Source organism: Geotrypetes seraphini, chromosome 2, assembly GCF_902459505.1.
Source record: "Geotrypetes seraphini chromosome 2, aGeoSer1.1, whole genome shotgun sequence".
NCBI classification, from domain to species: Eukaryota; Metazoa; Chordata; class Amphibia; order Gymnophiona; family Dermophiidae; genus Geotrypetes; species Geotrypetes seraphini.
Genome location: NC_047085.1, coordinates 184,019,486 through 184,042,238, shown reverse-complemented (window position 1 = coordinate 184,042,238; position 22,753 = coordinate 184,019,486). Strand labels below are relative to the sequence as shown.

Genomic DNA, 22,753 nt, shown 5'->3' with positions numbered 1-22,753 from the left:
TGCCAGATTATGGGGGGAGCGGAGGGAAGAAAATGGGTGCCAGACCAATTTGGGGGGAGGGTGAAGGGAGAGGCACAGTAACAGAGAAATGGAAGGCACAGAGAGAAGACAGACAGTGGATGGAAGGACTTGAATGAGAAGATGAGGAAAGCAGAAACCAGACAACAAAGGTAGAAAAAAAATTCTATTTATTTATTTCCTTTTTTTTTTCCTTTAGGATAAAGTAGTATATTAGTTGTGTTGATAAAAATTTATAAACATAGCCCTGTCAGCTGAACATCTTTCTCTAGTTCAGCAGCCAGAACTTTGATTTACAAGGAAGGAATAAGCTAAATATTGCAGTACTGAGGCTTGTATGGATGCTGCAGGGATAGTAGTTGCAGGGACGGGGCGGGGACAGTGGTCACAGGGATGGGGCGGTAACAAGGATGGTGGTCACGGGGATGGGGCAGTGACAGGGACAAATTTTTCCCCATGTCATTCTCTACTGCACACCACTTTATAGAATACACTTAGGGCTCCTTTTACTAAGGTGCGCTAGCGTTTTTAGCGAACACACAAGATTAGCGCGTGCTAGCTGAAAAATTACCACCTGCTTAAAAGGAGGCGGTAGCTGCTAGCGCGCGGCATTTAGTGCGCACTAAAACCACTAGCATGCCTTTGTAAAAGGAACCCTTAGATATTCATTGGCAATTATCAGAACTTGTTAATTGGCAATTATTGGCTCTGATTGGCTTGTTAACCAATTATGTTGCGCATGAAAATCTGCAATGTGCACAGATTTGCAAGCACAACTTTGGTTGCAGGATAAAGAATCCAAGGATTAGTGCATGCTAAATGCTGTGCATTTATTTTATACTTATGTGCCATGTGGCCCTTAGAGCATGCTAAGCTTTAGTAAAAGGACCCTTAATTATTAATCTGCATAAATGTGAGTTATGCAATCATTTAGTTAATAGTCCTTCTTAAGAATAGCTTTATATTCAAACAATTTTTATTATAATCAATAAACTATATAAAAAAACCAATCATAAGAACATAAAAACATAAGAAGTGCCTCTGATGGGTCAGACCAGAGGTCCATCGGGCCCAGCAGTCCACTCGCGCAGCAGCCCAACAGGTCCAGGACCTGTGTAGTAGTCCTCTCTCTATACCCCTCTTTCCCCTTTTCCTTCAGAAAATTGTCCAATCCCTTCTTGAACCCTATTACAGTACTCTGTCCTATCACGCCCTCTTGAAGCTCATTCCAGGTGTCCACCACCCGCTGGGTGAAGAAAAACTTCCTAGCATTGGTTTTGAATCTGTCCCCTTTCAGCTTTTCCGAATGCCCTCTCGTTCTTGTAGTTTTCAAAAGTTTGAAGAATTTGTCCCTCTCCACTTTCTCTATGCCCTTCATGATCTTGTAAGTCTCTATCATATCCCCTCTAATTCTCCTCTTCTCCAGGGAAAAGAGCCCCAGTTTCTCCAGTCTCTCCGTGTATGAAAGGTTTTCCATACCTTTTATCAAACGTGTCGCTCTCCTCTGAACCCTCTCGAGTATCGCCATATCCTTCTTAAGGTATGGCGACCAATATTGCGGGCGCACCATTGCCCGATACAATGGCAGGATAACTTCTTTCGTTCTGGTTGTAATACCCTTCTTGATTATACCTAGCATTCTATTCGCTCTCTTAGCGGCCGCCGCACACTGTACAACAAACTATTAGGATTCTAACTTTAAATAATGTGCATTAAGTTGCATTGATGCACATTAACAGGTTAATAGAGGGTAAATGAGCCTTTACATTTGTACTTCAGGCATTAGAGGATGGACTCATTTGAATATTCATAAGCAGCATCAATGGAAGAAACATGATTTAAACCTTCCCTTCCTTCTTTCTCAACCCAATGCTCTAAGGGTCTGATTCTGGAAATGGCACCTACATCGGCCGGCGTCTCCAAATACGGCGCTGACCGCGTGTCAATCACGTGTAGGTGCTGTCACAGTTTAAGTCAAACTTAGAAACCGTTAATGTAGGTCCTGGATTTAAAGGCTTACATTACTGGTGCCTAAGTTTGACTGAGAATTGCGCCTAAGGTCATTTCTGGCCATAACCATGCTTACTTTGCCCGTGGATGCTGTTAGGCATCATGATGTAGCCGTAATTCCGACAACTATCAAGGTAGGTGCTAGCCGGTGCCTACCTTTTTTAATGGATTCTTATTTGGTTTTTAAAAGGTACAGTCAATTATTGTGCCACTTAAACCAATTAAAACAACTAAATTAGGCAGCGGTAGAGCGCCATTTTTAGAATCAGGTCCTAAATGCTAGGGAATGTGCTTTTGTTAGAAATGTAACAAAGCATGGAATTCTATTAAAATTCCATGTTTTATTTTCTTTTAAAATGAAATGGGAAAAAAATTAATACAATTTAGTTTATTTTCCTGTATTTTATTTTTAAATTTGGGCTGACCCTTATTGCAAAAATGGAATGACCTGAAGCAATAATTGAAGAACTAGATTCTAGAAATTAGAATGAAAAGTGCTCCAAACTGGAAAATCCCTGGCCATGACCAAGTACTGTACTTAATTTTTGGCTCAACATTGAACATCCCTCCAAACAAAATTTAATAACAGGAAGAATACTTTTCTTTTCAAAAGGAAACCTGTTTAGCCTTTTATCATAAGAAAGGTGTTCTAACCCTCCCTTTTTTTTTTTTTTTTGGGGGGGGGGGTATAGTTCTGTGAACCATTTGTAGTTTCATTGTCTCCTTTTCTGAGATTGGGAGACCAGAAATACACACAATACTAAGGGCTCTTTTTACGAAGGTGCACTAGGGTTTTTAGCGCATGCACAAAATTACCGTGCTATTGTGTGCGGTAGCTGAAAATCTACCGCCTCCTAGCGAGCGTTAAGGCCCTACCGCGCCTTTGTAAAAGGAGCCCTAAATGTATGAATGTATGACAGTAAATAGAATTGCTCCACTTGTTAGGCTGAGAGTATTATCCCAACGGAAGAAAAAGCCTCAGGTTTGTTCTGGCAGAGCATAAATGGTCAAGTCTCCTCCACGCACATCATCGGCAAAAAAACTTCCATAGAGAATATACAATTGCCACTATGCTAATCTTAATGTGGCACTGAGATGTTGAATAGCAACACTGACAACTGCGTTGTAGGATTTTAAGTGGCGTCTTAATTAATGGCCAACGTTTCACGGTATTAGACCGTTTCTTCAGGGCTCCCAGAGTGAAATGTTGGCCATTAATTAAGATGCCACTTAAAATCCTACAACGCACCTGAAATCTCATATGGCACGCAGTTTGCGATACACTGTGCTGGGGAAATAATAAATAGTATAGTGTAGGAGCTGCCATCCTTATCTGCCCTCATTTTCTCCATTTGTGTGAGCCACAGACAGGCGTGTTCCCTCACGTTCAGCAAATCTTCAACTCAGCTGATGATTCTAGCATATGTAAATTCCCTTCCCTGATCTAATAGAATTACTTTGTTTAATACTTATTCCCCACATACAGTATACCTCATGGATTCAATGTGGCTTACAAAAGTACCAAAAATGACAAAAAAGATTTAAAAAAACAATGGTTTCCAGTACTGATATAAAGTCTAGAGTAGTATTCATATACAAGTCAGACATAAAACGCAGCTTCTTTTGAAGTACAGTGTTCCCCCGGTCATTCGCGGTTCACGGTCCCAATCATTCATGGTATTCTTCGACCGGGACTTCCTGTGCTAAAGTCGGGCTTCACTAATCAGGAGCTGCATGTCAAAACAGATCCTGATTGGTGAAGCCTGACTTTAGTGCAGGAAGAGGCGGTCGGAGCATACCACGAGTGATTTTCTTCACTCGCCGGCACTCCAGCTGCCCTATCCTGCCTCTCCAGCTGCCCTCTCCTGCCTCCCCAGGCGAAAAACCGTATTCACAGTTTTTCGATATTCGTGGGGGTTCCTGGAACAGAACCACCACAAATATCGGGGGAGTACTGTACTACAAAGTTGTGAAACAATTCTGTCTCTGATGTGTGTGATGCAACTCACCAAGAGAAAGCAGGGTTTCTGAAGCAACCTTTCTGACCTCTTCCTTATGAGACTGGCACAGCGTCACAAGCATGTAAATACTTTCTGTATCCTGAAAATTACACACAAAAAAAGAGTGTAAGAACTGGTATTATGACAGCAAAGTTAAGTTTCTAAGGACACTCATGTTTAACCTGGTTATCATTAGTGCCTTAAGAATACAATCTCAATCCCTGTCATTCTGCCACATTTTGGACAAATGGTTAAGTAGATTTTGAGGTAGCCAAATGTAAAAACAAGTTGGTATGACTTTAGTCACAATTTAAAATTGTTCAGACTTGTTGAACTGGCTTTCTCAGAAACAGACTGATGCCCAATTTCACACTCTTGTTAGTAGTCAGCCTGAGAGACATACCTCCTAGTAATAAAGTTTAAAATTTTGCAATGGGGGGAGGGGTTCAAGGACTTTGTCCTTGAAATATATCCTGCGTATAAGCAAATCAAAAGTCCAGCAGTTTTGGAAAGTCATCTTGGTTTGTCCAGCCATTCGTGTTACTCCACATTTGTTTAAACTTGTGTATTCAATATCTTGGATCCCTGAGGAAGGCGTGTTTTGCTGAAACACGGCCCATGTTGGGTCCTTCTGTGACAAATGTGGACATTGTATTTTTAAGGATTTACTAAATAAAAGAAGTGCCAAGAACTTTCCACAGTTTCCACAGTTTTGGAAAGTCAGCATGGTATTTAGTTCCCAGCCATTTCAGCCATATTGTTATGGATACCTAATGTGTTGGATGTTATCCTTCCCTATTCATTTCTGCAGCCATTGCTATAATAGGATTATCGGCAGAGAAACTGATGTCACCTTTCATGTAGCTATTGTGGAGATAAATATAGGCTCTTAGGTCCAGATTCCATAGAAGACGCCTAAAATTAGGTGCCTAGTTCAGTGCACCTAGTCAATTATAGCACCTAAATTAATTATTTCAAAAGCTTAATTGGTGCCGATAACATGCAATTAGCACCTCATAATTGGCTTAAATTAAAATGAATTGGATGGTAGGCACTTAGATCAGAAGGCGTCTACCATTTTCAGCTTAGGGGCGGATTGCGGGTGTGTTTTTCATATAAGCACCTACAATAAGTTAGATGCTGGTATTTAGGCCAAGAAAACCCTGACATAAATAGGGTATGCCTAGTTAGGGTGCCTAAGTCCACCTTAGATGCTGTTAGGTGCAATTCTATAAACAGCATCTACTGTATTTTTCGCTCTATAAGACGCACCTGGCCATAAGACGCACCCTAGATTTAGAGGAGGAAAACAAGAAAAAAACATTCTGAACCAAATTCTCCCTGCCAGGCTCTGCACCCAACCCCAGGCTAGGCACCTGGGCCAATCAGGCATTAGGATTAGTGGGGATGGGCGGACCCGCTATGCCTAAGGCCTGATTGGTCCAGGCTTCTAGAGCCTGGGCCAATCAGGCCTTAGATTTAGCGGGGATGGGCCGGGAAGGGGCGGGCCCGTCTCATTTCCATGAGGCGGGCCTGTCGGCTGGACGGCAGCAAGACCCGTCTAGCCGACCAACATTTAAAGGTTAGTTGGGGGAGGGAAGTTAGTTGGGGGGGTCGTCGTTAGCATGGTGGGTCCGGAGGGGGTCCGGCTTTCTGGCAGGAGGAGTTGGGCATCCTCCTGCCGGCGATTACCAGTTTGGGGGGGAGGCGCCGTCAATATAGGCGGCCTGCCTGGGGAGCATTTTTTAAAAAAAACGTGCATCCCGATTGGCTGATTAGACAGCTGTAGGAAACCTACAGCTGCCTAAAATCGAGACGCACTTTGTAGAATCAGGGCCATACAGTATATGTGATGCAATATAGCCCCTGTGTAAGTCATCAATTTTTCTCCCCTTGCCCCAGGTATCTACTTAGGCCCAAATTCTGTACAATGTATCTTAAGTTGTGCACACAAATCTGTTTTGTGTGCGCAGCTTAATTATTTAACAAGCCAATTGGAACTGATAATTGGCAATTAACACCTAATAACTGACACTAATTGGTCCAAATTAAAATTTATGTGCACAACTTTCAAAGCGCATTCTATAAAGTAGTGAATGTCACTTTTGGTATGCAAATCTCAATAGTATGTGTGGGGGGGGGGGGGGAGCATGGCCAGAGGAGGAGCATGGGCGGATCATAAGCATTCCTAAAAGTTAGGTGCACTCTTATAGAATACTCCTGATACACGCACAACTTAGGTGCAGGTATGTAGGCCTGGTTTTCATTGGCCTAAATGGGTGCTCATAAATGTTAGTCACGCATGCAGATACTAAGCGTGATTCTATAAACTGCGCTTCTGTTCAATGAATGTGACTCACTCTTCCTTGAGGCTGAACCAGAGATCTGCCACAGGGCACAGTGGCTAACTATGAATCTAGCCCCATATTTATAGTTTTACTATAATTCATATGCCTCAGTTTGAGTCATCATGGAGCCTACCAAAAAAAAAAAAAAAGATGTTGCATGTTTTGTCTTATGAGTTTCAAGAGAAAATAGCAGCCTGGTACGAATGATTTCATGTCCTTAACAAATCACATTTACCTGGAGGCATTTCAGTGCCAGCTGAGCTGCTTTCTGAAGATGGGGGTCAGGATGGGTCAGAGCCTCACAATAATATACCAAAGCCTGCAAACAGATATAAGAAAACATGACTAAAAAGCCTAACGATCCTCGTACTAAGCTGTGGTAAAAAGTGGCCTTAGCAAGCTCTTACGTGGGTTTTTCCCATGTTCTAAGACCATGTTCTTGTTATAAAATAGGGCTAAAATAGGTGCTTTTTTGACATTTCACAAAGGTATCATATAACATAACATAAAAATCAACTTCTAGACTGCATAACCTTGAAGATCTATGCAGTTTACAAAAGATTACATTAACTTACAACCGAGCGATCATCACGGAATTTAATTACCCAAAAATCTAGAGAATAAGTAAGTTTTCAAATGCCTTCTAAATTCCAGGTATGAGAAAGACATAAGAGATAATTGGCAGCATTCGTTCATGGAATCTTTTGAACGTACAACCCTTCACTGATGGATAAACAAAAAAAAGCATGAGCTTTATGTGAATGTTTTTGAGTAGCAAAAGAAAATGAATTAATCAAATAAGATGGAGCTTGACCTGACAAGACTTTATAATAGACACAATCCAACTTAAAAATAATGCGTGTCTCAACCGGCAACCAATGCAAATATTATGATAATTCTCCCATTTCCTCCTCTTTAGTCAAAAGTGATCTTACTGGAGGACACTATCGCCAGAGTCACTGCCTGTGACTAGAGAATGACATGATGGATGTTACCCGCGGCTAGCCGTGGAGCGGTGAATGGCCGTGGAGCGGTGAATGGCCGTGGAGCGGTGAATGGCCTTGTCCTCGCAGTTAAGGGAGGGAACGTGCGCGGCCCCCTCCCTCCTTCCTACCTACCCGAATCTATCTATCTATCTCCCTCCCTCCCTCCCCTTTACCTTTGTGGTGCATTTTAAGGTTTGAGACTTGTTGAAAGCCGCCGGAGTGTACGTGCAATCACATGTGGGCAGAAGCTTCTCTGATGCAACTTCCGGTTGTGTCAGAGGAGAAGTTTCCGCCCACACATGCACACGACTACACGAACACTCCGGCGGCTTTCAACAAGCTACTCAAACCTTAAAACGCGCTGCGAAGGTAAGGGGGAGGGAGATGCATGGACACCGCGAGGGGTGCCGAAGGGCAGTGAGGTGGCGAGAGGGAAGGGTGGATGCTGCGGGGACGGGGATGGGGCGGTGAAGGGGACAGCAGGGATGGGGCGGTGAAAGGGACGGTGGTCCGGTGACGGGGGAAGATTTTTTTCCCCGTGTCATTCTCTATCTGTGACCTCTCTAAACACTCTACCCTTCAGCTCTGCATATCTTCTTTTGGCTGCAGGCAATTACTCAGTGTCAGACCTCTCCATTATGAGGATCGTTAGAAACAATATGGATGTCTTTCTCAGTGTACAGTACACTTAAGCACAACCTGTGTCACGCTAAATATTTACCCCCTCATTCTATAACAGGTCACCTCCCCTCCCAGATTCTATTTATGATGCTCAAAGTTGCATGCACAATTTGAGTATCGAGCGAAGTAGCACCAATAACTGGGTGCTAACAATTCTGGGTGCAAATTGGCAGTAATTTGGATTTATGGGTGCCTCTTGCTGGGCACTGATTTTTTTTTTTCTTGCGCCAGTGTTTCAGTGACATTTATTTTAAAAATTTGATGAATCATTTAAATCTAAGCAATGTACAAAAACATTTACATCCACAATTTCAAACACAAACAAACACTGTAAAATGCAATATATAATTCAGTCCACCCTCCCACAAAATTTCCCCACTGTTGCATTTAGTTGAATGATCGCCTCTGGAAGTTTTTCCTCTAATGCTCCTTTTAGGTGCTATTTTATGGGAATAAATACCTCGATATGCTGAAGAGGAGGGGTAAGAGCGCCGCTGGAGCCTCGTGGCGATCTGGAACAGCAACCCTCGGCAATATCGAGGAATTGCTGAGGCGAATGCAGGGTGTCTCAGTATTGTCGGTGATACCTCCACTTGAGACACTCCAGGGGAACGGAATAGAGGCATCTCTACGGGGCTTTGAGACTACTTTGAGTCCCGACATAAGAGCATCTCCCTCACATCCTCGAGCCACCAGTTCCCCGGGGGCTGAGAATAGAGAGCTGCATGAGAACGGGGACGATGGGAATCCCGTGGGACCCACAGGGATCCCATGGGGACGCCCCCTAGGGTCACGGGGATCCCGTGGGGATGCCTCCTAAGGTTGCAGGGATCCTACGGGGTTCGATGCATCTCGAGCCGCGAGGCTCGTCTTCTTTTTCCTACCTGCCCTGCTGCAGCACACAGCCGACCGGAAGTCTTCCCCGATGTTAGTGCTGATGTTGGAGGGAGAGCTTAAGCAAAGCCCTCCCTCCCTCCGACATCAGCGCTGACATCGGGAAAGACTTCCGGTCGGCTATGTGTGCTAGGGCAGTGCAGGCAGGAAATAGAAGATGAGCCTCGCGGCTCGAGCTCCATTTTGCTGGTAATTTGCTTGCAGATGAGGGCTGGGAGGCGGAACACAAAAGGGGGGAGGGAGTGCGTTTTTGGACATAAGGCATGAACTTGGGAAAGAGGATGGAGGAAGGGAGGGAAAGAGATGCTGAGGTGGGGGAGGGAGTGCGTTTTTGGACATAAGGCATGAACTTGGGAAAGAGGATGGAGGAAGGGAGGGAAAGAGATGCTGAGGTGGGGGAAGGAATGCATTTTTGGACACAGAAGGCATGAACTTGGGAGAGAGGAAGGGAGAGAAAGAGATGCTGAGGTGGGGGAAGGAATGTGTTTTTGGACACAGAAGGCATGAACTTGGGAGAGAGAAAGGGAGGGAAAGAGATGGTTGTGTACACGGGAATGGAAGAAAGGAGAATTTTTGGTCATAGGGAGGGAGTGAGGTACAGATGAGAGGGAGAAATATTGTGGTGGAAAGTGGGACAGATAGAAATGGATGCAAGAGGGAGGAATGTTGGACATAGTAGTGAAGGGAATGGAGGGAGAGATGTGGTATGGTGCTGGAGAGGGGTGATAGAAGGAGAAATGTTGGGCATGGGACTGGTGGGCAGGCACGAAAGATGAGAAAGGGATAAATGCTGGATCATGGTAGGAGGAACCAATGGACAGCAACAGAAGAATTTACAGAAGATGGGAAAGCGGAAAAAAGAAACTGGACCCAACTTTATGGAAAATAAGTCTCCAGACAACAAAGGTAAAAAATGGAATTTATTGACTAAAATATGTTAATTTTGGAAAATGTATATAGCAGATGTCTTTGTATTGTGTTCAAAAGAAAAGGAAATGCATTTCTGGTTTTATTTCTACAGTGTTGAAGTACTTGCTGACCCTTGCTGTGACTGGTGGGGATCCCCAAGCACCGCCAGCAGAGGACCTCCTCTAGAGATGGCCAGAACTCCCCTCCACCAAGCACAGCAGTCACTGGCAGCATCCATAAGCCACTGAGGTGCCAGCATCTGTGACTCAGGGATGCTACTGCTGCCTGCCAAGCTTGGCAAAAGGGACCCCCGGCCAACTGCACAGGAAGTCCTCAGCTGACAGCTTGGGGGTTCTCATCAGCTGAGTATTTATATTTTATATTTACATTAGAGGCTCTGGTAGAAACCCATTTACAAAGTATGTATTCTTCCCAATTAACATTTCCAAATTAATAAAGTCTCTTTGCTTATTTGTAAATGGGTCTCTACCAGAGCCTTTAATTCAGTAGAATAATTAAATGAATAACTATTTCTGAAGTTTATAGGGACAGGCGGGGACGGAGGGGATTCCTCGCGGGGACGGGTGGGGATGGAGGGGATTCCTCGCAGGTACAGGTGGGGACGGAGGGATTCCTCGTGGGGACGGGTGGGGATGGGTGGGATTTCTGTCCCCACGCAACTCTCTAGTTGAGAAGCCACCGGAAGTTGGGACGCGATTTCCCCCGGAGGCTTCCGGGAATGGTATGGTGAATGCCGATTCAGGCCCCCAGGTTTTCCAAGGGAGCCTGAACATGGAGGAGGATACTGCAATATCGGGGTTTGGACCTGCCCAGGAGATTGGACGAGGGGAAGAGCTACCGGCTGGTGAGCAGAACTTTACACAAACAGACATACAATGTTCTACTATTGTAAAACCCCAAGAAGTCACTTTGGACGCTTTGTGGGATCTGGTTGCCAATTTAGTTAAAACTGTGAATACCCAGCATATCCAGATGGATAGGAAAATAAAAGAGCAAGAAATATAAATTATTCAAAACAGGATATTGGTGACTCTAAGACTGCTTTGCAAGTTATTCAAAATGAATTAAAATCTTGTAAACAAATACAAGAGAAACTAATGAAAGATAATTTTGAAAATTTCTCAATAACCTTAGACTGATTAATTTTCCTAGAATTGTAACAGCAACTCCTTGAGAAATGCTGAGACGTTATCTGATAGAAATTTTGGAAGTGCCCCAGGATTCATTACCTCCATTTATGCAGGTTTATTACTTGCCAAACAAACACCAGAACCAGCAACAGGAAAAAAGTCAAGGACCAATAAATGTATCAGCTCTACATGAGCTATCAGATAAGGAAACAGCTATCTCTGCAACGTTGGTAGTGACATTAGCCCTTACACTGGACAAAAACTGGCTTTTGAGATTTTTCTTTTGAAGAATAAAGAAAAAGAATTCTTGGGCTTCAAGATACAAATGTTTCCTGACTTGGCAAGACACACACCAAGACGAAGAAAATAATTTCTTCTATTAAAACCTGGAGTTATAGCTCTTGGGGTGACTTTCTATCTCTGTCACCCTTGCAAGTGTATAATTCAGTATAATTCTCAAAAATATGTTTTCTTTGAACCTTTCCAGCTGACGGCTTTTCTCTCTTTATCCCGTCTGAAGAAATGAGGGCTATAGAATGTATTAGACACCTGTATTTCAATTAATTTAGCATCATGCTTCTTATGTTAGGTTTCTTCAATTATTCCGTTTACATTACATCATGGAGCTTATTGTGGACTTGAGCTGATTTAAGCTAATATTTACTTTTTGGAATGGTTTTTATTATTTCTTTTTATCTTCTTTGCTATAAATCGCTTTCTGTACAAGTTTGATCTTGAATTGTATATTTGAAAACTTATAAATAAATTTTTTTTAAAAACCCAAAAAACAACCCACAGAGTTAGAGAAAGGCGTCCACAAACAAATGTGTTTAACAATTTCTTGAAAGACAAACAGGGCTCCTTTTACTAAGGTGCGCTAGCGTTTTTAGCGCACGCACAAGATTAGCGCGTGCTAAAGCGAACCGAAAAATTACTGCCTGCTTAAAAGGAGGCGGTAGTGGCTAGCGCACGCACTAAGCGCGCTAAAACCGCTAGCGCGCTTTTGTAAAAGGAGCCCACAATCTTTGCATAATCTCGTTATACCTGGAATTGAATTTCAGAGATTTTTACCGGCAATTGAGAAAATAGATATTCTAGATTTTACATAGCGAATCCCACTTTCTTTTAAACTGATGAGCAACATCTACCAGGGGTCTCAAAGTCCCTTCTTGAGGGCTGCAATCCCGTCGGGTTTTTAGGATTTCCCCAATGAATATGCATGACATCTATGTGCATGCACTGCTTTCAATGCATATTCATTGGGGAAATCCTGAAAAACCGACTGGATTACGGCCCTCAAGGAGGGACTTTGAGATCCCTGAATTCTAGCCCTATGTGCATACGTGTACACTAATCCATGAAAATGCCAGTATTTTATACATTACAAAATCAAAAAATGGATTAACTAGAATAAAAATAAATCTATAAATCTCAAAGAAACTCCAGTTAATCACATGCTGGGTACTATGCCAATTGTTTCCCTCACCACAAATGCCAGTGAATCCACTGAAAGAACTTTTTTAAAAGAGGAAAAAAGGCCTCAGAAGCCACGGGGCACACCTTTGCACTGGAGCTATGAGAGAAAGCTGGGCATTCTCATCGGCTCTTCCCCATGCTTCTATCATCGGCCAAAAAAACCCCTTTAGATAGCAAACATTTCAAAGTTCTAATACAAATATCTCTAAAGGAGTGAAAAGCAGGCATAGCTTATCTTTGCATAAGTGACTTACATGCATAAGTGGCTTGTTTATGTGAGCACCCATCTATACAATTACCCTTCATTTGCACTCACTTACTGTAGATGTAGCAAACCAGGTAGTGGTATACAAGGATAATATGGAGAAATATCTTTATTATTATTAATGCAAAATCAAACCAAACAGCAAAAAGACACATGAACATTGCATCATCTGAAATCATGCTAATTACAGAAACTTAATCAATACAATGACTTTTTAGAAGTAACAGTACGCAGTTAGCTGCTCCCGACCCACATTTCCCTCCCCCGGGAATAACTGGAATCGCAGGAAATCACAATACATGAAATACTACTGTCCAAACGCTTACCATTAGGGACCTTACAGATCCAGGGTTGGCAGAAAGATGGAGCGTACCCTAGTTGAAAGAGTCTGTAAATAAGAAGTGTATAACCCAATAAACTTTTTCTTAGCTTTGCAGCCTCGAGAGTGCACAGAAAGTTGTATACATGAATTTTAATTTTCCTGTTCTGCGTTCTGCGTTCAATATTGGTCGCCGCACCTCAAGAAGGACATGGCAGTTCTTGAGAGAGTCCAAAGGAGGGCAACGAAACTGGTAAGAGGGCTGGAAAATTTCCCATATGCTGAGAGGCTGGATAAACTGGGGCTCTTCTCTCTGGAAAAGAGGAGGCTCAGGGGGGATATGATAGAGACCTTCAAAATACTTAGGGGCATAGAGAGGGTGGACAGGGACAGGTTCTTCAGACTAAAAGGGACGACAGGTACGAGGGGGCACTCAGAGAAACTGAAGGGAGATAGGTTCAAATCAAATGCAAGGAAGTTTTTCTTCACCCAAAGGGTCGTGGACAAATGGAATGCGCTCCCGGAGGAAGTGATCCGGCAGAGTACAGTACAGGGATTCAAACAGGGATTGGACAGATTCCTGAGGGAAAAGGGGATCGTGGGGTACTGAGGGAGGTGCTGGGGTGTTGCATAAGTATAGACAGCTCACCAGGTCGTGCAGGTGCAAGGCCGGAGGGTTAGGACATTGATGGGAAGATAGGACTTCGATGAGAAACCTAGGGGGCCCCTTCTGGTGATTAAGGCAGGTTGGGCCGCTGCGGGGGCGGACTGCTGGGCGGGATGGACCTCTGGTCTGACCCGGCAGAGGCACTGCTTATGTTCTTATGTTCTTATGTTCTGATGGAGTGCCAGATTCAATATTTTTCCCTATACAGAAGCAACTGAAGGGCTCATATTTCTCTTATTCTTTCTTGCTGCACTTTTTAGATTGTCACTCACCTTCTTTCTGAAGAGGCTATTTCCTGCATTTGACAAGAGGAGTTTCTCAGCCTGGCTGGCCTCACTGTCACCTTCACTGAGAAGTAAGGCCAAAGCCCTGAGGATCTCTGGCTGAGGAGACAGGTCACAGGCTGCTCTGTCCCTCATATCTTGGAGCAAGCTGTTATCTTTTGAAGACTGAAGAATCTGAAGCAGCGAGGCTAAGTTGGCAAAGAATAAAAGTAACAAAGCCAGGTCAATATTTATCCCTGATTTCTTAATAAGCAGGTAGGAAAAGTCTGAGATATAGGAAGGATCACAGAAAGTTATAACCGTCAGGGATATTGCTGATAATCTGGATAGGGCAAGAGGACAGAAGATTTCCAGTTAAAGCTGTCAAATTTTCTTGAAGCTGGTCTAGGTTTGGGTCTTCTGTCTTTGGCTTCTTTACTCTACCACCCTCATGCCAACTCAGGTTGCTGGTATTATTATTTAATGGCTGGCTAAGGGCACAAAAGAAGATTCTACTGCAAATAGTGTCTTGCACCCTTTCACACACCCTGGACATTTAACTCTGTTTAAGGGAAAAGGGATGAGACTTGTATACTGCCTTTGTGTGGTTATACATGCAAAGCAGTTTACATACTGTATATAGAGGTACTTATTTTGTACCTAGGGCATTGGAGGATTAAGTGACTTGCCCAGGGTCACAAAGAGCAGTGCTAGGCAGTGGCGTAGTGAGGGTGAGTGGGTCCAGGGTGGTAGCGCCTCTCCCCGTCCCCCTCCTCCCCGCCCCCCACTCCTTCCTGCCTCCCCCCCTACCGTGCATGTGCCTCCTTCCCTTCCCCCATATCTTTTTCATTTTCCAGGTGCAAGCAACCTTTCAAACTTGCTGCCCGCATCATGTTGGCTATCTCTCTGATGTTAATTCCTAGGTGTGGGGGCCCAGAAATAACGTCAGAAAGAGGTGACAGCGACGCAGGCAGCAAGTTCGTAATGCTTCTCGCGCAGGGAAAATTAAAGAGGTTCAATGGAAGAGAAGAGGCGCACATGCGCAGTAGGGGGGGGGGTCGGACAGGAGCGGGGGTGGTGGGGGTGGAAAGGAGGATGACTGCGCCCAGGGCAGACCGCACTCCTGCACTTCCCTTACTACACCATTGGTGCTGGGATCAATCCCACAACCTCAGGGTGCTGAGGCAGCAGCTCTACCATTAGGCCACTCCTAACCTCCAAGAAGTTGTACCGTTAGAACCGTTAGAATACCATTGTCAAATTCATACCAGCTCTGTGTATACTATATTCACCAGTACTGGCACTTCTTCAATAACCAAATAAAGGCTCCACAGTTAATATGCATGAGATAAACTTGCATGCACTGCCCCTGCTGTATGCAAATCTACCTCATATACATTCATCGTGGGTATCCTGAAAACCTAGGATTACCGTATGGCTCCAGGAAAAGGAGGATGGATTGAGACATCCAGGTTTTACGTCCATTGCTTTCAATGGAAGTAAAACCCAGATGTCTCAGTCTGTCCTCAAGTTTCAAGTTTATTTGAAATTTGATAAAAACGCTTATAAAATTTCTAAGCGCTGCACATAATAATACAAATAGGGGGGTTCGCAACAGTTGGAAAATACAAACAAGACAATCTTTGCACAACAACTAACAGGAACAAGGGGAAAGAGGGGGAAGAACTACAATGGTATAAAGAAAAGTTCACAATAAAGGAAAAAAAATGAAGGGATGGAGATATGACTAGAAAAAATTTCTCATGAAAATAGAGAAAATTGAAAGATTAACTGATCAATTGTTTAGATAAGACAAGGCTAATAGATTTAAGTTTCAAATGCATCCTTAAAGAGAAAAGTTTTCAAGGAACTCTTAAATCTTTCTAGTATGGCTTCCGTCCTCCTTTTCCTGGAACCATATGGTAACCCTATGAAATACCTGACTGGCTGGGTGTTCCAAGGACTGGGTTGAGAACTCTTGCTCTAGGAACATTCTAGCAGCCAGACAATCCGGAACCTTCAGCATGCACATTTAAGACATTGGAGAGGCAGTGGGATGGGGAGGGTCACCAGAGCCAAGGCTCGACCCCACACAATTGGGGGGAAGGGGCAGAGCAGAGATTGGACTTTTTGGTCCTTCCAACTATAAAGGTGTTCCACTGCCCCTGCATGATATATTAATGAATACATTCAAAATAAAAGACCTTCCTGTTAAGAGTGGAGCTGGCCATCTGGTGACTGAGCCCTTCAGATACAGGAATTCCTTTACAAGCTAGGGGAGGGCGATGTTGCTCTATCCATCAGAATAGCATTTTAGTGTCTATTGCATAGTAAGCCCCCCTGGGGTTCCAATTCAGGCTCATAAATTTGCTATAGCGCTCTTTGTAGCTGCTAAGCTGACACTGGCCCAATCATGGAAGCAAATTGAGATTCCTGTTATAGAGAACTTAAGGTCTTGCACAAATTAGATTATATATGTCTCATGACCAAATTAACTGCATACAAATATGGTAGAGTGGTACCGTTTCACAAAGTTTGGGATATTTATCTTGAGTGGAGAAATTAGGTGCATTGATTTATATCTGGGATTTGCTGAGCATTATATTATACCAAGCTCCAGCTATGCTGGTTAAATGGGGGCAAAAGGTGAAAAGGATTTGGGGGTTTTGTTTGTTTACAGTTTGTTTTTAATTTCCTTTCCTGAACATCACATGTCTATATTTATCTGATGATATGTTGCTTTAGTTAGCCTGTTCTCCCCATGCTTTTGTAGTGGGGGGGGGGGGGCTTGTTAACCATTTGTGATGTATAGTTTATATCTTTGTATATAAAACATTTTAAAAAAATAGTATTTTAGGAAGCTTCAGTATTTACTATAGTTGGTAAAAGTGCCATACTTTTAGTTTTAAATAGTCACATTTGGCAATTTCTATTTAGGATATTTGTACTTTAACTTCCATGTAGGGCTTATCCATAGAGATGTTTATAACTGAATAACCCTGAGATATACCCAAGCACAGGACTGCACAAAAAGACACCCAATACCTGTACTGCAGAACCAAATAAAAATGAGAATTATACGCACTACCTTCTTTGGCTAGGTGCACTATGTAGTTCCTGAGGTCGCTGACGTTCTGACTGGTGAAAAAGTTGTAATACTGGAAAACAGTAATGACTTCTGAAGCAAGGCTTGGACAGATGACTGGATCTACTTGGTCTAAGATTTGGGTCACCAGTGTTCTAAATGCTGAATGTGGCAGAAAAACAGAGACAGATTTGTTCATGACATTAACTGACAGCATATAAATAAAGTTTGTTAAAAAAAAAAAAGAAAAAAAGCTTATGTAGGTCTTTCAGTGTTACAATGGTAAATTAAGAATGTAAGTTTCAATTGTGTTTTATGGAGTTAGCAATACTCATAATTACATGCTGTATATGGTATTATTCTGATTCTGCTGATGTATCATTTTTCTATTTGCAGGATTGTTTTCTGTTACAGTGCTATTAAATGTTTATATTTCTGATACTGTTTCATGTTAGTCCTATAATTAGGATTCAAATTGCCATCTCTGAGTTCACCTCATTAATGATATGCTTATATCTGGTTTTTTTGCTATTGTTATATTGTTAACAAAGTTGCATACTTTATTTCAAGTTGAATCTGCTGTACACCACTTTGGGTGAATCTCTTCATCAAAGCAGTTAATAAATCAATATGAAAATAAATAAATAAAATGCTGCCTAATATTTTTTAATTTTATGGTTTTGTTTAACTATAGAGTACTAACAACTTATTAATTTGGATGATGGAGAACCTATATTTCATATATCCTTGAGGAAAATGTTTGGAACAGTTAAATTGGTTTTCAATGTCCGACCTTTACAAATCCACCATTGGGCTCAGTCCTGCTCTGTTATTCCTTTGTCGTTTTTCTGTTTTGTACCTTTCTCTGCAAATCCTGGACATTCCTCATTCATTATTTCTGCAAAACTTGCATCAAGTTGTCTCATCATCTTATCTGTGGTGGTATGATACACACTTGTTGGTCCTGAGCATTTTGCCCAGAAGGACAGGAGGGACTGCTTCTTATGAAATCCAGGAATAGCTGGAAGAAACAAAAAGAGTACAAAAAATTTTTGTCACCTTGCTTTCATTAGCCTCTTTCAGCTAGGGTGCAGAGTTTGCCCTTAAATATGTTGTGAAGGCTGGAATGAATGAAAGCTTCTGGGGAGGGGGGAAGAAAAGGGGGGGGGGCTGAGATAGAGTATGAAGGTATTAGAATGTGTATTGAGTACATGATGGATTGCGATGCCTGCCCCTGTAATGGGGGGGGGGGGGGAGGAGGGAGTTAGTGGGGGAAAGGGAGTGCCATATTTAGAGTGGTACATGCAAAAGATGGATGGCTATTTATTTGGTGTGCTAATAAAGAATAAATGAGCCTTGATTCTGTGGGGAGGGAAGGATCAAAGGGAAGTGGGTATAATGGGATGGGGGAGGGGGGCTAGAAGCTGTATGTATGATCTATTTGCCTGGCATTTACCTTTACCTGTGGTGAATGTACCTAATAGCTTTTTCTTGTGGTTTTCTCTTTTACATTGTGTTATTAAACTCTTAATAAAAAAAACTTACAATTCAAATTTGTTTGGCTGAGGCCTTTGGCAGCATGATAAGAGAAAGGTTCTTTCTTCTGTGGATTGATGATGTCTTGTAACATCATTGCCTTGTTATTGGATATTTGATTGCCTTGCCAATAAATATAAATATAAAGCACTTTGAGTAAGTTATTAAAGAGAACCTTGGATACTGAGTTCAATTCTGGTTGTTGAATCTCAAAAAGATATAGTGGAATTTGAAAAGGTTCAAAGAAAAGTGACCAAAATTATAAAGGGGGTAGAACGCCTCTCATATGAGGAAAGGCTAAAGAGGTTAGGGCTCTTTATCTTGGAACAGAGATGGATGAGGGGGGGGGGGGATATGATTGAGGGCTACAAAATCCTGAGTGTAGAAATGGTAGTAGTGAATAGATTCTTTACTCTTTCAAAACTTACAAAGAATAGGGGCCACTCAATGAAGTTACGTGAAAATACCTTTAAAACAAACAGGAGGAAATACTTTTTCACTCAATGAACAGCTAAGCTCTGGAACTCCTTGCCAGAGGATAGGGTGGCAGTGATTAGAGTAGCTGGGTTTAAAAAAGGTTTGGATAAGTTCCTGGAGGCAAAGTCCATAGTTTACTACTGAGACTGACAATGGGGAAGCCACCGCTTGCCCTGGGATCAGTAACATGGAATGTTGCTACTACTTGGGCTTTTGCCAGGTACTTGTGTCCTGGATTGGCCACTGTTGGGAAACAGGACACTGGGCTAGATGGACCATTGATAAAACCCACTATGGCTATTCTTATGGCTTTTACACAGGTAAAAAAAAACCAAGGATAATCTCCAGGTATATGGATTTTTAGCTGCCTGACAGTTGGGGCATCCTTTCTCAATGTGTGTATTTTTACTTACATTACATTACATTACTGACTTATATTCCGCCTGTACCTTGCAGTTCAAGGCGGATTACATCAGAAGATGACTGGACATATCCAGGAAAAATTACAATTTAAGGAGCTGGTTACATAATAGAGTCGTGAGGAGGGATTAAAAGATGGGTAGAAGAATAAGGGTTACGTTTCAGAGAAGTTACGTAGTGGATGCTGGATGCTTTGATGAGTTTTAGGGGAATATTACAGGAAGGGAGGAGAGGTTGAGGGGAGAGATATCGGGGGGGAAGACACATAGGGGTGTCAGGTCAAAAGCGCGCTGGGACAAAGGCGCGCCCAGACAATTGAGCGCAGCGCAGAGGTGCGCGCGCCGCTCTAAATTACTGTTTTTAGGGCTCCGATGGGGGGGGCGTGGGGGGGAGCCCCCCACTTTACTTAATATACATCGCGCTGCATTGTGGGGGCGTTGTGGGGGGTTGGGGGGTTGTAACCCCCCACATTTTACTGAAAACTTCACTTTTTCCCTGTTTTTAGGGAAAAAGTTAAGTTTACAGTAAAATGTGGAGGGTTACAGCCCCCCATAACGTCGGCGCGATGTCTATTAAGTAAAGTGGGGGGGGGGGTCCCCCCCACGCCTCCCGTCGGAGCCCTAAAAACAGTAATTTAGAGCAGCGCACGCCTCCGCGCTGCGCTCAATTGTCCGGGCGCGCCTTTGCCTTTCGCGCCGTTGTCCATGAACCCACATAGGAGGCAGGAATGGAATAGAGAGAGAGAAAATATTTGTAAGGTGTGTGTTTGTCATTTCTGTGCATAGATGGCACTTTAAAAAAACGTGTTTTGTAGGCATCACACACACATGCCTGATTTGGATCATCATTTTGAAATGAGTAAGGGCATAGTCTTAAATTCCATTTTGCATAGGATTTGGGGGACATCCAGGTCAAAATGGTCTCTGTTCCCCACTGTTTTACTAAAGGCTGTAGGTGGGGATATTGAAGGAGACTGGGAAATTGGAAAAGGTGTACATTTTTTCACTATCGGATTTGTTAAGAAGCTCCTTAAAAGCATCATGCCTTGCCCTGTGGAGGAAAGATAACACAGGCTCAAAGATGGCATTATCTTTCCATGAATAGTTCAGTTAAACAGAAGCTGCGCTATTCATTTGTCATAGTGAGCTGTGTTGCAAGCACTAGTATGTTTACATGCCATTATTATCTGATGTGTATTATGCTAAAAAATCATGTGTTAAAGGCAACTATCATATGTTTTTGGCCACTATATGTGCATTAGTCCATTAATGTGCATTAGTAACTTTCCCTCTTAACCAGATAAATTCTCCGAATGGTTGGTTAAACCTAATCAGACACTAGCCCCTCTTTTAGTAAAAGAGGGCCTAGGTTGTGGAATATTGGCCCCTACATCTTTTAGACATTATTTGAAAAACTCTTTCTGCCATTTAATATTCACTGATAAACTATATTATTTTGTTTTAGTTTTATTTATATATTCATTCAATTTATTTATTCAATTTTCTATACCATTTTCCCAGGGAAGCTCAGAATTGTTTACATGTATTCATTCAGGTACTCAAGCATTTTTCCCTGTCTATCCCGGCGGGCTCACAATCTATCGAATGTACCTAGGGCAAGTCTGACAAAGATGGCAAAAAAACTTTACAAAGAATGGTAAAAATATAATATGACAAAACATGGTATGGTGAGACATAGCATAGCGAGCATAGTTCAGCAAAACATGGCACAGTAAATATAGTACTGTATGTATTATAACCCATATCTATTTCTGTTATAGGCTGTAAAAAGGAAAATGAGGCTTACTGGATTTTTAAATTTCATTTAATGACCTCTCCTAAGGGATGGGCTGTCATTTGCAACGAATTGGGAAATGTCAATGACATATCCCACATCATTGCATGACAATTTCCTGGAGGAAAAGTCCATAGCCTGTTATTGAGAAACACATGAGGGAAACCACCGCTTGCTCTGGATCGGTAGCATGGAATATTGCTACTCCTTGGCTTTTGGCCAGATACTGATGACCTGGATTGGCCACCATGAGAATGGGCTACGGGCTTGATGGACCATTGGTCTGATCCAGTAAGGCTATTCTTATGTCATAAACAAAAACAAGCATAAGAACATAAGAAACACCTTCACCGGATCAGACCTAGGTCCATCTTGTCCGGCGATCTGCACACGCGGAGGCCCAGTTAGGTGCTCCCTGTTGGAGACCCGGATTTCCCGTATCCCTGGATATGATTTGCAAGAAGGTGTGCATCCAACTTGCGCTTGAAACCCTGAATACTAGTCTCCGCCACAAGCTCCTCTGGGAGAGCATTCCAAGCGCTCATCACTCGCTGTGTGAAACAGAACTTCCTGACATTTGTCCTGAACCTGCTGCCACACAGTTTCAGACTATGAACTCTTGTCCATGTCACATCTGAAAATGTCAGTAATGCTTCTTCCTGGTCTATTATGTCAAATCCGTTTAATATTTTAAAAGTCTCTATCAAATTCCCTCTCAATCTTCTCTTTTCGAGGGTGAACAGTCCCAGTTTTCTGAGGCGTTCCTGGTAGCAGAAAAGCTACTTAACGTTTTTATGGGGGGGGGGGGGTTCTATTCATAATAGTGCGCATTTAAAATATTGTGTACAATCCTAGAGACCACATCTTCAAAAAAATATATAAAGTTTGAAGTCGGTCCAAAGGATGGCTACTAAAGTGGTCAGTGGTCTGTCATAAAGCATATAGGGACAGACTTAAAGATTTCAATGTGTATACTTTGGAGGAAAGGCGGGAGAGGGAAGATATGATAGAGATGTTTAAATCCCTACATGGCATAAATGTGCATAAGGTAGAGTATCAATTAGAAGGAAACTCTGGAATGAGGGGGCATAGGCTGAAGGTGAAAGGGAATAGATTCAAAGGTAACCTCAGAAAATACTTTTTCATGGAAAAGATGGTGAATGCTTGGAACGGCCCCCAGGTGGAGGTGGTGGAGATGAAAAGTGTATCTGAATTCAAGACAGCTTGGGACAAATATGTTGGATCTCTAAGAGAGAGGGGAGGATAATGGATGGCATGGTTGGTCAGAGTAGATAAGCCATATGGTGTTTATCTGTCTTCATTTTTCTCTGTTTCTGTTTTCAAAGAAGGTGCACTCTTAACATTGCTCCTATAACTTCAAAATTCCCATAAATGACTTGGGGAAACGACACAAAATAAAAAATTTCCAGCTGCTCATCTCTACTAAGAAGTGG

General features: G+C 42.6%; 1 protein-coding gene across 1 annotated transcript in view; it reads right to left on the bottom strand.

The window, feature by feature from the left end:
* The window catches only part of RIPOR2 (RHO family interacting cell polarization regulator 2), a 183,813-nt gene that overhangs the window by 5,161 nt on the left and 155,899 nt on the right, over window positions 1-22,753 (bottom strand). Inside the window, exons 17-21 of the mRNA XM_033934958.1 lie at window positions 17,932-18,093; window positions 17,076-17,234; window positions 13,997-14,196; window positions 6,612-6,695; window positions 4,038-4,128 (exon numbers count right to left, since the gene is read on the bottom strand). Of these exons, the coding sequence (XP_033790849.1) occupies window positions 4,038-4,128; window positions 6,612-6,695; window positions 13,997-14,196; window positions 17,076-17,234; window positions 17,932-18,093 (696 nt within the window). The remainder of the gene's footprint in view (window positions 1-4,037; window positions 4,129-6,611; window positions 6,696-13,996; window positions 14,197-17,075; window positions 17,235-17,931; window positions 18,094-22,753) is intronic.